Genomic DNA, 16393 nt, shown 5'->3' with positions numbered 1-16393 from the left:
GGAGCTGTCAGCAGGTAAAGGGCTGGTGAACCCCCCCATGGGACATCGCCTTACCAGTTTGTTCCACAGAGGAGGAGGAAGGGCCCCACGAGTCCCCATCCCATTTTTCCGCCTCCAGCATCCCCAATACAAGGACTTTACAAGGCCAAGGGGGCTTGAGGGTCTCTGCCCACTTTCCTGGGGACTCCTGCACTTGCTGGGCTGCTGTGAGAGGCACCTGGCTGGCTCACCTGGCCAGAACTGCTGTTTGACGTGCAAAGATCCTTTGCAGGCTGATGTTTTCTCCAGGGTGACCTTCCCACCAGGGAAGCAGCTTAGCTGCCATCTGGCTCAGGTCTTCCCTTCCCGGCAGCACAACCTGACCTCAAACACCCCGTGTTTGACTAGGACTGCATGGAGCCGTGCCCCCAGGAGAACCAAGGGGACCCCAGGGACCTGGAGACACTTCCAGCTCCCTACAGAGACTTCATGTGACACAAGAAAACACCAACACCAAGCCAAGGCTGGGGAGCTGCTTCTGGACACGATTCCCCTTTTGCCAGCCCAGGGGATTCAGCAGCTCCAAGTGCTTTCCCCTGAAGTGGGTAAGGAATAAAAAAATGTAACAGAAAAGTAGGGATCACAATGGAATTGGTCCAAACCAGACCCAGGGTCTGCAAATGCCAACTCCCATTTACTGCCCAAGTGTCTCAGTCTCCATTCCACAGCTCCCTGAGGCCAGCCCCAGTCCCAAGCCCTCTCCCAGGCTCTTCATCCCCCAGAGACTGCCTTTGGGCAGGAGCATATCTCAGCTCCCCAGAGCAGCCCCTGGCTCCCCACAGCAGCCAGAGGCTCAGTTTCCTCCTGCCACAGGATAGTGGGCTCCAGAGCCAGGGCTGGCCCACGGCCAGGACACTCAAACCCGAGTGGTGGGACAGGGCACACCAGCTCCTGGCTGGGCGCCGATGCTCTCAGGCTCCTCTGCCCGGCAGGCACGGGCATGGCACAGCTCCCTGGGGCAGCGCCAGACCCAAACTCCAGAGCTCCCCGGGTGCTTCACAGAGGCCGAGCTGTGTGGCTGTTTGGCAGCAGCTGCCGGGAATGCTCGAGCCCTGTACAACACCTTCCCTGGCACCTTTGCCTGTCACCAGGGGGGTCAGCTGAGCCCTGCCTGGGCTCCAGGGCTCCCCACCATCACCTCTCCCGACGCTCCCACTCTGCAGTGCCTACTCGCGCTCTCCAGTCCCTCAGACACATTGACGGTTACCATAGGAACGAATGAAACCCGAACTGAAGAAGAAAACGGAGAGACAGGCAGAGGGAAAACTGCTCTGATGCCCCAGTGCCACCAGCGGGTGAGTTTATCCTGACTCTGTGTGGGCGAGTTTGTCCCACGGAGGAGAGCCAGGGCGTGCCCTGCACCTCTCAGCCGGCTCTGGGGGGCCACATCAGGCACCGAGCGCTGGGGCATCAAAGCAGTGGCCACCCGGCCGCCCAGCCCTCTGCCAGGCAGTGCCGATGTCTGCAGCAGCACGAGGCTCCCTGAGGTGCTCCAGGGCATGCGGAAAGCAGCTCAGATTTTCGGAAATAACTTATACAGGGAAAGAAAACTTCCGATGCCTGGTGCCTCTGTGCCACAGGTTAAACCAGGACACTCCGACAGAGGCTGCAGCAATAACAAGAGGGCGCTAAAAACCCAAAAGTTTGGGTTTATAATATTTTTATAGTTTTAAAAGTTTTTACAAATACGAAACGTGGCTCTGGCTGAGCCCCAATTACAGAACCACTTAATGAAGCAGCCTACCCACCGACCAGAAGCACCACGGGGCTGCGGGAAGCACTAGCTGCAAACAGCAGTGGATGTTCATCAAAAGCGCCAAGGAAACTCCCTCCTCTGGCCAGGGCAGGAAAGGTAGAGCTAGAGGGAGAAACGTGGCCCCAGATCCTCACCCTGCCCAGGCAGAAGCGTGGCAGCGTGCCCACAGCACTGGCACAGCATTCCAAGCACGGCATTGGCTGCCTGGCACGGTGGAGGCAGGAGGGTACAGGGGGTTTCTGCTGCAGAACTGCTGCAACGGCCTTCGAAAAAAATCAGGATACAGTGTACAGCAGAGTGCAAAGAGCAGCTCAGTCCTTCTCAGCTTCACGGAAAAAGGAAAGTCTGCAGAGAATTCCCTCCGCTCCCTAAACAGTAAGCATTGATTTAAACTTCTCATTAGTTCAGCACAACCTGAGCAATGAGCGCAGGCCAGCGGTTCTGCTGTGCCATTTACAACGGGCATTTGCCGGCTCGTTCAGGCAGCAGCTCCCCCAGGCTTTCCGGATACTTTTCCATTAATAAATAATTTGCACAATGATTATGGAGGGAAACCGCATGAGCCATCACCCTATGCATTGCCTGGAGCCCAGGGGAGGCTTGCCCAGAGCATTTCTGTATCAGCACAGGGTGTAGCTGATAGCGCTGGAGCTGCACGTGTGCTCACAACAGGGAACCCGACCCGGGCTTCCAGGAATCCAGGACCCAGAATCCAGGAGACGGGAGGATGCACTACAGCGGGAGGGAAGGGATCAGTACCCAGGATGTGCAGCCAGGAGGACAAAGCTGGTGGGAACAGGAGGCAGGTCCCAGACAGCCACAAGTGCTGGGGGAGCAGAGAGCACCGGTGCCACCACTCCCAGACCTTCACCACCTTCTCTTCCCCATCAGCCGAGGACACACCCCAGCAGGGATGGTGACCTCACACAACTCACTCCATCACAGCACAGGACCTGGCCCAGCAACCACCTTGCCAGAGCTGCACAGCCCACACCACCCAGCAGTGTCAAGCAGTGTCCGGCAAGTGGCAAATCCAAGATGGACCCACCAAGCAACACTGCCAGTCCACAGACCCTCCTGGACCCCATAGCATCTCCACCCCCTCCAGAGCAGTGCCCAGAGCCCCTCAGCAGCACAGGAGAGGAGCTGGGTCACAGACAGGCACTCACTGTTCCACCGACACTCACCACTTCTCCAGATTGAAAAACAAAATACAAAACCTCCAGACTTCACTGGATTTACACGCAGAAGCTCCGTGCCAACCTGACCTACTGATTCCCAGCCCCATTACCCCCGAGGCAGAGCTGGTGCCCTGTGGGTTGCCCCACGCACACCTCAGCCCGCTGATCTCACGGCGATCGTGTCACTGTGTTTGCTGTAATCTCCCAGTGCCTGATTCACTTCAGGCTTCCAGGAGAGCAGACTGTGGGACATGCACGAACACAAGTCCTGGAGTGGGTGGACATGGCTGGACTCCACTGCACCAGCTGGAGCCCAGCTCCCAGGAAAGCATCCTCCACACACCGAGCCAGCTCGCAGCACCACGCACCCCACGGAAATCACTGCGCGAGAGAAGAGCCAGGTACTCACTTGATCTTCAGGCTGGCCAGCATTTTCTTGTCGATCCTGAGGAGAGAGCAGAGGAGGGTGTTACTGAGGCACAGGGGCTCCAGATGTAGCTGGGAGGGGGCTGGGTACTGGGGGCTGCTGCCAAACACGACCTCAGCACATGGTTGGAGGTGCCAGCGCTCCGGCTGACACGATGATCGTCACAGAAAGATTTCATTGGAAAACAAAAGCAACCAAGATTTAACCCAAAATGAAGTCTGGCAGCAAGCAAGAAAAGATCCCCCTAGGTCTTTCCTGGTGCAGAACTGCTGCCTCCCAGTCTGGAATGCCAAAGGTGAGCTGGGAAGCAGAGGAGGGCATCGCCTGTGTCCCAGCTCTCTCCAAAGCACAGCTGCCACAAACCACGTGTTTACAGATAATGGACCTGTGGCAGCCCTGCCGTGCAGGGAAGATCCCCCCGAACCCCACATATTGCAACCCGGCCCCAGGCAGACAAAACACAGAGCAGCCCCATCGCTGCCAGCCCTAGCTGGCTCATGTGGGACCAGGAGCCCCAGTTGCTTCACTCATTCTGGCACTGGTAACGAGTGCTCGTCTCCTCAGAATCATTGTGGTTACAGTCATATTAATATTAATTAATGCAAATCATAGCAATGTCTCAAAATGCAAAACAATGTCTTTTGGCAGTCACTGAAAATGCTCTGTTATCTGCCACATGGAATCAATTCCACATCTCAAAAAAAGACCAAACAGCAAAATAACACCCCCAACACCCTCTTGTTTTGCACCGTGATCACAGAGAACACAGCATGGCCACAGAAATACAGCTTCCCCCCACTTGCAGCTTTACCTTCTCCACCCCCAGCCTGGGTGCTACTGTCAGGAGGGGGCTGCACCCACGGGTGGCACAGGGGGCCGGGTCCTCGGCACTCTGTGCCACAGGCTGAGCCTGGCAGGCACTCGGGCACAGGAATCATTACCTTGCCCAGGGTCCCTCACTCGCAGCAACCTCACCCTCACAAAACCCCGTGGCCACGGGAGCTCTGTTCCAGGCATTTCCCCAAGCATCAGCTTCCATGCTCTGCTCTGGAGAGCCAGCATACTGCTGCTCCTAAAATAGATCTAGGGCACCTGCTATTGTGACTTAATGCCTTACAAGCCTGCCCAGACCTTGTTGATCATTAAACCACGCTGAACATCAGAGCATGCTGGGGAGCAGAGCTGTTTCCAAACTCAGTGGCAAAACAGCTCAGGAACAGTGAGTGGCTGGGGCAGCTCCCGTGGGACCTGTCCCTGAGTGAGGGCTGCACGAGCGGCTCCATCCAGAGCCACAGGAATTAAAAACAGTTGTTGTTATTTGGCCTCTTAGAGTAAGAAGGGGAAAAAAGAAACAACAACAACAAAAACAACAAAAACAAACAAACAAAGAAAAACAAAACAAACAAAAAAAACACAAAGAAAAAAAAAAAACACACAGGAAATAAACTCCCGCGTTTGGGAAACCGCAGTTGCAGTGTGACTGCGAGAGCCGTTTGTGCCCTGCCCTGCCCTGCTCCAAAGGCGGCAAAATGAAACTGCCCACATCCCACAGCGCTGCGGCTCCCCGGCCTGGGCAGCTCCAGCTCGGGGCAGCGCTTGCTCACTCACAACGGCTTTGCACACCATGTGCGTCCCTACAGCCAGACTGGGGGCACCACATCTGTCCCCGAAGATGGGCACCCCGCTCCGGGACCTCGCTGGCAGCAGATGCAGCTGGTAGAGAGTTTTAAAAATAGCAATTTCCAGTCCAGCAGAGGCTGGAAATAGCGAGTGCAGCCACAGCGGGAGGCGGCTGGGTGTGCCCAAGCACCTCACACGCAGCCCCACAGGAAGGGCGGGTCGGCCGGGACCGTGAGAAGATGCAGGTGCAGGTACGGGGCTGTGACAGGTCCCTTCTTTTCCAGCACACGCCCAGGGAAGGGCTCTCCGGGCAGCGCCTTCCCCAGGGACCCGGGGAGAAGCGCACCGACCCCCCTGGGGCTCCCCCCGCCGCTCTCACCATTCAGATACGGGCGCGGTGTCTAAAGAAAAGCCCGTGTCCTGTTCCCCCAGCCCCAACTGCAACGGTGGCACAGCCCCTCAGAGCCAGTGCAGCCCCCCAAAAGCCGCCCCAGCCCCCAAAAGCCAGTGCAGCCCCCCACCAGCTGGCTGAGCCCGTGTTCCCCAGTGACTCTCCAGCTCGTGATTTTCTTTCCCCCGCAACTGCCAAAGCACAGCAAGAAAAAAGACAGAGCAAAGCCCAGCTGGCCCTGAATGCCCTGCCAAGGAGGGCCCCAGCTCCTGGGATGCCCCCGGGCAGTCAGGGCCCCAGAGCCACTGCTCACAACAGCAACCGTGGGGCAGAGCTGTCCAAGAGCTGCGATTTGGCCACCATGAGCCCACATATCACAAAACCTATTCGTACAGAAATCTATCCAAGTGCTCCCTTCGCCTCTTTAAGTAAAGAAAACCCAATCTGGCCAAGGCAGCTCTCTTGGCTTCAGCGAGGCGTGTGCTCCATCCCAGGGGACCCTGCCGACAGCCTTGGCGCTCCAGCTGCCCTCCCACTGCCCCCGCGGTTACTCAGCGTTTCCCCCAGCCGGTCTCAGGCAGCTCCAAGTCCAGGACAGCACGTTCCCCTCAAAGCCCCGGGGCTGCCACTGTCCAGTCCCAGCCGCTGCGGCCACTGCGGAACGGGGAGGGCGCAGAGCAGCCTTTTGCCCCAAACACCATCGCAGCCATAACAGACTTGGAACCGGCATAAAACACCCCGGAGAGGAGACCTGAAGAGAGGGCAGAGGGAGAACCGTGTCGTCTTCTTAAGCTCTTTCCCTACAGATGAGCACCTCTCAGAGGGAAGAGACAGGAGCAAACACTCCCGCTGAACTCGGGGTGCAGGCAGCAGCCGTGCTGCTCTGCTGAGGACAGACAAGGAAGGGATGACTCCTGGAGGTGCCAGTGGTGCTGGAAACCTGCCTTGGACCAGGAGGGAGCTTGCTGCACACCCCAAGGTGCCTGTAAGCATCGCTGTCTGGGTGCAGGAGGAGCAGGCAGCAGGGAAAGTAGCGAGAGAAAGGTGCGGGGGCAGACACTCTTGCAGGTAAGGTGCCCCCAGGAAGGTCCCCTCAGTGCCCATCACCCGCAGAGCTCACGAGGTCCTGCCGAAGGGCTGAGGCTGTGCCAGGCTTCCTGCGGGCACCGGGGCAGGAAGGTCCTTCCCGACGCCCGCATGCTCGCGGGCCGCAGCGCCCGGCGATTCCTGCTCCCCAAGGAGGGAGGAGAGCTCCTCACACGGCTCCCAGCACAAGGAGGGAGGAAGGGGAAGGCACCCACCAGCCGTAGCCGCCGAAGGAGACGCTGCGCTTCCTCTGGAACATGCTGGTGGCTCGGTGCCGCCAGGGCGCTGCGGCCACGGGGCAGCGGCGTTGGGACAGCGGCAGCCGCTGGCACGGCCGGAGCGGCGCTTTCTGCCGGCACCGGGCGCTGTGCGGGCCGGGGGGACCCCAGCACGGCCCGGGGGGACCCCAGCACAGCCCGGGGGGACCCCAGCACGGCCCGGCCAGCCGCCCCAGCGCAGCAGCGCATGCACACGCGCACACACAAACCCCACAAAAAAAAAAAAAAAGTCATTTCCTTTTCTTTTCGTGGCCGCAGGCTTTTCGCAACCTCACGCTGCAAATATCGTATTTCTCCTAATGGCAGGACCACCAGCAGTGCCGCAGGGGCAGCGAGGCTGAGCCACGGACACTGTGTCACCCACGAGCATCGTGCCCTGCGGCTGCCCAACCACCCAGGCCCGATCCAGAGGGTCACTGGTGGCAGCGGGGTGGTCTGCCTCTTCCTCCTGTCCCCGAAATGGTAGCGCTGCAGTCACAGCACCAGGCTGGCTCCCTGCTAGGGGAACCTCCTCCCACCCCTCCAGTGCCCCTCAGGGGACATCCCACTAAAGGCATCAAACCTCAGTAAGCAAAACCCCATCACTTCGTCTCTCATGGCAAACAGATCACACCATCCCCAAGCCCAGCAAGGCATCTCCCACTAGTTCCCATGCAGCTGCCTGTGGCACACAGGTTTTCCATCCTCTGGTTCCCTGGCAGCTCTGTAAGGCTGAAGTGGCATCTGCAGCCTGACCACCACCCAAACACCCCTGTCCTTTAGCAGCCAGGCTTCAGAAATGCCACGGAAATGGAAATGCTGACATCTAGCTGGGTATGAGCTCCCATCCATCACAAATCCCCAGAAAACAGATGCTGTCCCCTGCACCCCGCTTTGGGCATTGTAGGGCACAGCAGAGACCTGGGGAGGTGAGCCTGGTTGCAGGGGTGGGCATGGTGCCCAGAGGCTGAGTGTGGTGCCCAGGTGTCCTCACACCTTTCAGCTCCCCAGACCAACCACCAGCGCCCACCTGCACCACTCAGAGCTGGGCTGCACCAGGGGATCACCCTCTGCCAGTCCATGTGAGGAGGAGGGGTGGGAATGCCGAGCCCCCCTTGGCAGGGGGAGCTGGGCTGTGCTGGGGCCACAGCACAACACCACAGCCAGGACGGGACGAGCTGCTCAGCCACACATCCTCTGCCATGCCCACGGGATCCAGGAGCCCGTGTCCCAGAGCGACTGCAGCTCAAAGGCCAGAGCGAGCCTCTGGCTGCCAGATCACTCACCTCCTGCCCCAGTGGTCCAAGGCAATGCCTGGTGTGGACTCACAGCATCGCCTTGCCCTGGCACTCCGTGCAGCACTGGCTCCTGGGTCAGAGGCAGCTCTAGCCCAGCGTTCTCATACAAGCACCCGAAAGCTTTACATGGAGAGGCACTTGAATTCTATCTGATGTGTGAAAAAATGGGGGGGAGGAGAGAGGGTATAAGGAGCTGGAGAGAGAAATCTCTCAACTCCAGAGAAAAAAACTTGGACTGAAATCCAGCTATTTCAACTCCTACTTTTCTGCCCACAGCCTTAAAGGGATGAAACGATGGAAATTCTTTTAATTTTAGAGCTCTTAAGGACATTATTAAAAAAAAAAAAGCTTCAGGCTTTGAAGCCATAATTCAGGTGCTAAAAAATATCTGGAGCAGTCATTTGCTTGGAACACGTTTGCTCCTGGCCTGCATGATCTGTGTCAAAGCTCTGCACCAACAGCAGCGTGACGTTATCCTCTCACTTCATCTTCCCCCAGGTCATGTCTTCCTTACACTCCTCCCAGTTGGTTTCTGCCCAGCTCTACCGAGCTGCTCACAATTAAAATGTCTGAAAACAAAAGCTTTGAGTACAGCCAGGCTCTGCTGTGGATTGGAATGAGACCCAGTGCGGCTGCTCCAGCACGGCCCTGCCTTCAGAGGTGTGGGACACGGAGTGACAGTGGCTCTGGGAAGCACCGGCCTTAGCTGGTACCACACCAGGAACAACTTGGAGAGTCCCAGAGAAATGGCCAGCTTAAACCTTTCCCCCTGCAGCACCATCTACTGCATCTCCCTGGGATGGCCATAGGGAAGCATCTCCATTTCCTGCTGTCCAGGAGGGCGTGGGGCAGCCCCTGCACAAGCCCACCTCATCCCGCTCCAGCACCTGGGGATACCTGTGGCTGGCAGTGGTGGAAGTGGAGCTATTCCTGCTCCCCATCCCCACACAACTGGCAGCCCCCCAGGGTCACATCAGCTACCACAGATCCAGGCAAAGGTTAAAAACACATCAGGGACCCAACCTCAGCTCCACCGAGGCCACCAGCCTCCCCCGGTCCCGGGTACCACACCACAGCCTGCCCAGCACCATCTCACCCGCAGGGGCGTGCCTCCACAAATAGTCTCTGCAATGACATTTTCTCACTTCCCCTCTTCCCCCCGAGGTATTTCACACAGGCTCAAAAACAACAAGGACAAAAACCTTCCTACTTTCAGAGCAGGCACAGGCAAATCATAACCGAGCAGCCAAAATTAGGGAACAAAACCCCGGGGGAGGACGACTCCTCAGTACCATCTGCACCAGTCTAAATTAACATCTCCCAGGGGCCTCTGCCAGAACCAGGATCCCATTCTCCAACCCAACCTGGTGAGCAGCTCCTGCCTACTGGGAACAGTGCCACACTGCTGGTAACACAGAGCAGGATTGTGCCCAGCAAGGGCAGCATAATTCTTCTCTTTCTGACTGGGGTAGGAGACTGATTACATCATTAGTGCTTTAATATTGCCTGCGGCACTCTGAGGGCATTCAGCTTCCTATTATGATTCTAAAGAAGGTTGTGGGCACACAGAAATATTAGATTTTGTCCTGACAGGAAGAACATACCATGCACATCATCAGCTTGACCTACAGAGCAAAGGAAAACAGTGTCCAAATTACTTCTGACTCAGTTCATGGAATATTTTAAACACTATTTTCTCCCCTTTATGGAACTGCTGAAGTGAAAAGAGAAACTTGATGTCTCAAATGCAGCTTCCCACAAACCTCAGCTAGCTCTCAGGGGTGGCTCTTCACTGTTCAACTCAGACCAGAAGGCCTGAGAGGGCTCCTTTGGCCACCACGCCGGGGAGGGGAGGCTGTGTGCCACCCAAGAGGACAGCTTCAGACAAAGGACAGGAGAGCCAGAGCCCTTCCTGAGCCCAAGGCCCTGCCCAGCTCAAGCTGCAAACCATGCTCCAGCTCCTCTTCCACATTCTCGAAAAAACACTGATGGCTCATGGACTTATCCCTATGTCCAAAGTGATCTGACCACTCCTGCTCATTTCTATGGAAATGGCTGAAAAACAGATCCTGGAGGAAGCCAATGTGTGACCTGCAAAGCATCACTTCTCAGGCAGCTGGCACAGAGGGATACTTACACCCAGGTATGGCAGCTCTGCTTTCCCAGCAGCGCAGGAAGCGCCCAGCACAGAGGAGAGGAACCCAGGAAACCAACAGGTGCTGGCTGACAACCTGGCCCCCATGCTGGCCAGGTGGCTGTGAGCCCCAAAGCCCCACTGGTCTCTCCCACCACCACATGAACCAGCTCTTTGCTGCAGAGGGACACAGATCATGTCTCATCACAGCCCTTTATGCAGAAATTCATCACACAGGCTCCCAGGATCATTGAATTCTTCTCAGCCCACTGAATTTAATGTACAGCATTGTTTGTTTTCTCAAGGCCACCCATTTTAGAGTCCTGCCTTGCTAGCAAGGGCATGAAATGCCTCTCTCATGAAAAGGCATGAAAAGGCTCTCTCTAGGAAAAGCCTGCTCAAGCACAGATTTTCTGTGCCTGTTTTCTCCACCTCTTCCAACCACCCCCTTCCCGTGCCAGTGGAGCCTGAGGGAGGATGCTTCAGGGAAGCAGCAGAGGCTCTCATCCTCATGCGGTCTGCCTCCCCAGGATCCCGCAGGAAGGTTGCTCTGTGCATCCACACAATGCCCACATGGGTGCCCTGCACAGGATGCTCCAGAGGCAGAGCAAGCACCACTGCCCCCACCGTGCTGCCCTCTGTGCCCGGTGGCGTCCCTGCTGCAGCCAGACGAGCAGCTGCCATGCCACACCAGTCCCTGGGTGCTGTCACCATGGCTACCTGCACATCCACTCACATCCCAGCCCGCGTTCCCAGTCCCCACTCCCTGCAGGAGCAGCAGCTCAGCACTCGCTTGCCCAGGCAGTGCAGGAGGAAGGAGGATGCACTGGGGCAAACCTCCCACAAAAACCTGTTCCCAGTGGCAGGCTGGCACTGGCAGCTGCGCCAGGAACTGGAGAGTGTTTGGCCCAATTCACACAACAAGCACGGAGCAGGGGGGTGGCTGCAGCCAGTGAAGAAATCGTGGAGAGACAGAAAAAGAACAGCTTAAACTGAAAACCAGGGCTGGGAAAATGTGGGGGCGGGATGAAAGCATGGGAATGAGAGAGACCTGAACATGCTTTGGCTGGAAATTAGGAGGTTTCTAATTTTTAATACAATCAATCTCTGGAACAGTTTCCTAATTATGGAAATAAGGAATCAAAAATACCCCAACCCCCTTACCGAGACTCAGAACATTTAAGACGTTACATAAGATGGTAAAGTCTAGTGGAAGGTGTCCCTGTCCATAAGAGGGGGTTTGGAACTGAGTGACCTTTACAGTCCCTTCAACCCAAACCACTCTGTGATTCTGAGCAGCAGCAGGGCGCTGGGCTCGCTGACCCAGCACGTGTCCTGGCACCTTCCCCTGACAAGGGCTGCTCCTCCCCTGCCTTGCACCCCGGCCTCAGCAGCAGACGGGCAATCGGTGGCTGCCCGAGGCTGAGCTGCGTGGCACAAGGTCAGACCTCAGCAGCCAGGGCTCAGGTTTGAGGCCAAACCTGTGTGTGGACACTCTGAACGTTGCAAACAAGCTACATGGGGCTTGCACTTGAGCTTTTCCAAGTCCTGCTACCTCTTGCCGACATCACCTGTATTTTTCAACCATTTTGGGTGGGCTTTTCAAGAGCTGGGCTGAAACCAAATCACAGTCAAGGAACAGTCCTTCTGGCATCCAGCTTGGAGGCAGATGTTAACTCCAAGCAAGGATTCATCTACCCCCACAAAACTGCAAAACTGTCTGTGGAGAGTGAGCTGTTTTTAGCTCCTGGAAAAAATGTCTTTCCTCCTGTTGCTGCTGAAGTCCTGTTCCTGTTTCCACAGCAGCAGCAACCACCAACCACCAGAGCATCTGACCAGTACACAACAGGCAGCAGCAGCAGAGGGCCTCTTTGAGCTGCTCTCAGGACCCGGCTACCACACAGATATGCTTAGGGATGAAGGGAAGGAAGGATGATAAAACAAACAAGCAAAGAAAAAGGCATTTTTGCTGCTAAGGTTATCGTCTCTAGTGGGAGGAACCAGCAGCAGGGGGAGAATGCAGTATCTGTGAAACGTGGTGTGTGCAAGTGTGAGCCGGCTGAGCACACCTGCAATCACACCGCGCGTTGGATCTGAATTTAAACTCCTTGGCATGATTCCAACCTTCAATAAATCATGCCTTGTGGACAGATATTATGTCCCTTCTGCCACTAAAACAACAATCTTAAACAAAACAGCAGAGCCTAGAGCGTGCAGAAGACAGCACAACCTGGCAGGATCCATCTCACAGCCTGCATTCGCCAGGGATGCAAGCAGCATCTCACACAGCCCTCGCAGGCTCTGTGCAGCTCCACGCCAGGCACATCGGTGCTCTGCCTGTGGGAACGAGCAGGATGAAGGGAAACGCTCATCCTGGTGAGCAGACATTGCACCGCTTTCCTGTCGGGGAGGAGCTGCAGCCTCGCACAGGGACAGCGGTGCGGAGGATCGCCCCAGCAGACTGGCGTGGGGCATGCAGGGAGGCTCAGACGTCCCTTTTCTGTGCAAACACCTGGGGCTCCCCAGCCAAGGAGGTGCCCGGGGGAGGCAGGACAAAGCCCCCCGCATGCCACCGGACCCCACCACCCGGACCCCCGGGGACAGCAGGCAGAGCCCCGCACGGACTGCTGCAAATCGCCTCCTCGAATGGTCAATATTTTAAGAGCGGTGCTGGCAGCCACTTCACCGTCCTCCCACGCATGGCTCCCGGTCCACCGTCCCCAGCCCCAAGCCTCCGTACAGCCCCCGGTTCCCGGCGCCGAGCCCCTGCCCTGGCACCGCGGCTCCGAACGCAGACGGAGGAGCCGAGAGCCGTGAGGGCGCCTCCGCCCGGGTCCGGCCGCCCCGCCAGGAGCACGTACGTACCGCCGAGGATGGAGCCCGCAGCCCCGCGCCGTGCCCGCCGCTCGCCGCTCCCGCCGCGGTGGCGGAGCCGGCCCCGAGCGGGGCGGGGCAGAACGGTGCGGGGCGGTGCGGGGCCGTGCGCGCTCCCCGCCCGCCGCCGCGGCCCGGGGTCCCGCAGGCTGCCGCCCTGTCCTGCCTAAAGGCAGTAACACGGCCTCGCCGCGGCCGTCTCCTCGTTCCCTTCCCACCGAGCAGGAGCTGGAGCCGGCGGCCCGGCCCGCAGCATCCCCGTGCCCCAGCAGCTCCGCTCCCCGGCCGCAGCAGTGCCCGCGGCTGCTCTTGCCGAGCCGGAGTTTACACTTGGGCTGCCTTGGGAGACAAACATTTCACTCCAATGAGAGAGATACAGACACCACTCTTAACTGGTGGCTGATGTCCTACAGACTCTCCAGACGGCTCCAGGTAACTTCCCGGGGGAAACTTCCAGGTAACTTTTCCTCTGGGAAATCAAACGAATCCAGGGAAATTAACCCCCTCGGGAAATCAAATTAATCTAGTGAAATTAACCCCAACTGCACTTAACATTAATTATAAATGATGTTACACGCAGTTCAGTTCCACGTGCCAAATGAAACATGCACATCAGGCGTGAGGTTAACACAACCGCTGAAAGCAATTTGCAAAAATTAGTTAAAATCAATAAATAGCACAGTCATTCCAGTTTCTGGAAAGCCTCTCCAGCGGCAGGCAGAGGAATTCCCATCGCGGGAAGCAGAGGGCAGCAGTAAGCGTGTATGCCATGGCTCCTGCCGAGAACAGCTGGCACCTCCCTCATGCCCCTAGAAGTCTCTCCCAGGTGTGAATGTCACCTCCTTCCACCCCCACCCTGCCTGCCCTGCATGAAGAGTACCCACAGGGTACTCTTCCTGGGAAATCCAAGTCTTTTGGGCACCTCCTTCCTCTGCAGCCACCCTCCTGTTGTTCTCATCCATGCAATTCCAGGCAGATAAATACTTCAGGGCTTTAAGGGCTCTTGGAACAAAACTGCTGCTGAAACAGAGATGGAAGAGCTTTTAGTGCCACAGCCGCTCAGGGACTCAGCATGTTCCAGAGCTCTTCGCAGGCCAGAGAGCAGATGCTGCTCTGTGTGTGTCTGGAGGCCCATGAGGCTTTTATGTTAATGGTGTTTTATCATCAAACACGGCATGGGAACTGACAGCAATGCATATGCATCAGCAGGGAGAGCCACAGCACATGCCTGGGATGTGGCTCCCAAGGGGAGAGTTTAAGCACCGACCAAAATCAGGGGATCAGAACAGAGATTTTCCAATGATCACTGATGGCTGGGGGAAACGCAGCCCCTGGCTACCATCTGTTTTTAAGTAAACCTCAAGTGCTGCACACATAAAGCAGATCCTCAGCCAAAACCATGGGAGCGATTACAAGCAAAGTTCGGGCAGGCAGGTGATAATTTGTCCTTTCCTCTGCTTTAAACTAAACAGTGCTTATGTGGTGTTTGCAGCTCCTGGTGCAACCGCTGCACCTGGGACTTTATTTTAAAGCAAAGCCCAAGATGTTCATGTATCAGAGGGCTCCCAGACCGGCTGGGGCTCACAAGGCCCGTGTCAAAACCACAAGGGCTTGTGAAAGAGCAAGCAGCAGAGTTTGTGCCAGTGCTCCCCACAGTCCCCAGCCCTGCACCCAGCGGCCCCCTTACCTGCTGGGGGAGCCCAGGTCTGCGCGGCTGACGATGCGGTGCTGGTGGGGCGAGTAGAGCCACTGGAAAGCCGTCAGCGTCCTCTCCTCAATGCGAAAGCGGCCCTCTCGCACGTACCTAAAAATAACACCGAGAGAGCCTGAAATATTCATCAGCGCTGGGTTGCGGGGAGGGAGCGGCGGGATGCAGGAGCGGCTGCCTCGGCACCACCACGTTCCTCAGTGGGAGCAGAAAAATCACTTTACAGCCCATCCGCCTGCATCCCCGTGCCACCCCCGTCCCTCACTGCCCGCCAGCCCATGGGCACACGGCCACGTCTGGGACAGGGCACCCCTTGAGACTGACCCCCAGGGAGGGGTCCCTGCACCCTCCATGGATATCTGTGGGGCTGCTGCCAGCTGCCACCCCTGCACAGCCCCCAACCCACTCAGGGACCACCATGTGCAGGAAAGCAAAGAACAAACATTTCCAAAGCAGCACAGGCCATGCCCCTGTAAAGGCCCAGGGGACAGAGGTGCAGCACCCCCTGCTCAGCACCATCGTCTTGGGGTACAGCCTGCCCCCAGCACACAGCCACCCCCAGACCAGCCCCTCCCCAGGCTGCCGCCGGCTCCAAGGCCAAGCTAAGGCCTTTCTAGCATCACTTCAAGTGCCAGGCCAGATGTCGAGGCTTATCAAGTAAGAGTCGAGTGAATTGATGGTTTTGAATTTGATCAGAAGAGTCTGGGTTCCCTGTTAAGTGAGCAAAATTCTGGTAACTGCAGTTGTTTCCATCTTTTGGGACAAAATCTTGCTGCCTGCTTACATCCCAGCAGCCAGCTGCACTTTATACACACTCCTCTGAACATGAAATTTCATCAGCAAGTAATTAATAAGTTAAAGCCCCTGTGGTACTGATTGGAGGCACAGGCACACACAGCTGCAGCATCATGAACCTCAGCCAGAGCTGGAGAGAGCTCCTGTCCCTTCCTCTGCACATGGATGCTCCAGGAGGCTCATTCCCAACATTAATGGCAGGGATGTGCTCACACTGTCTGGATGGGGCCGAGGGGATGTTCCTCTGTGCCATGAGCTCCCCACTTGCTGCTGCTGGGCTCTGTGACCTGCCTGAGCCCAGCCCAGCCCTGCGGGGTCCTGTGGCACTGGGGGCAGTGACAGTGCAGGAACTTCGCGCTGCGGCTAAAGGAAACCCGACAGGCTCCCTGAGCATCCCCAGCACAGTCACCTGCCAATTTTCTAGTTAAAAGCAACCAAGCACGGTGCAATGCCAATGCTCCCTGCAGCTCTGGTATATGATAACTGTGCACAGAGCAGAGGCAGGGAAGCCAGGGGTGTTCCTTGGGAAGTGAGGGTGAGGCAGTGGGGATGCAGAACAGCCGGGCTATGCAGCTCCTGTAGCAGTGTGTCCCTCAAGTGTGTGAGGGGAAAAAAAAGTGTCCTTGGCTGCAAGGAGGGGGGGAAAGGGAGGGAGAGAGGAAAACAAAAAGCTTCAGTGATTCCCACTGTCGCCCCGGTTTGAGGGGCTCCCACCCACAGCTGGGGCGTTGGCACCCAGCGCCGGCCTGGCTCGGGCTCTGCTCCCGCCCAGGGACCAGCCCGGGCCCCGTCCCGGCGCTTCCATCAGCATCCCCATGGAGCCACCC

The 16393-nt window shown here is 57.3% G+C and overlaps 1 protein-coding gene across 5 annotated transcripts in view; it reads right to left on the bottom strand.

The window, feature by feature from the left end:
- RAP1GAP2 (RAP1 GTPase activating protein 2) overlaps positions 1-16393 on the bottom strand; it is a 53860-nt gene that overhangs the window by 36706 nt on the left and 761 nt on the right. For 4 of the 5 annotated variants that reach the window (XM_053960896.1, XM_053960895.1, XM_053960899.1 and 1 more), the window contains exons 2-3: positions 14751-14867; positions 3386-3421 (exon numbers count right to left, since the gene is read on the bottom strand). In XM_053960896.1, coding sequence (XP_053816871.1) covers positions 3386-3421; positions 14751-14867 — 153 coding nt within the window. Of the gene's footprint in view, positions 1-3385; positions 3422-13054; positions 13096-14750; positions 14868-16393 lie in introns of those variants that run through there. The other variant, XM_053960901.1, reaches the window with a different exon arrangement.

The sequence above is a fragment of the Vidua chalybeata genome, chromosome 20 (genome assembly GCF_026979565.1).
Source record: "Vidua chalybeata isolate OUT-0048 chromosome 20, bVidCha1 merged haplotype, whole genome shotgun sequence".
NCBI classification, from domain to species: domain Eukaryota; kingdom Metazoa; phylum Chordata; class Aves; order Passeriformes; family Viduidae; genus Vidua; species Vidua chalybeata.
The sequence above is the reverse complement of the archived record's forward strand: the minus strand, read 5'-3'. Positions and strand labels throughout refer to the sequence as shown.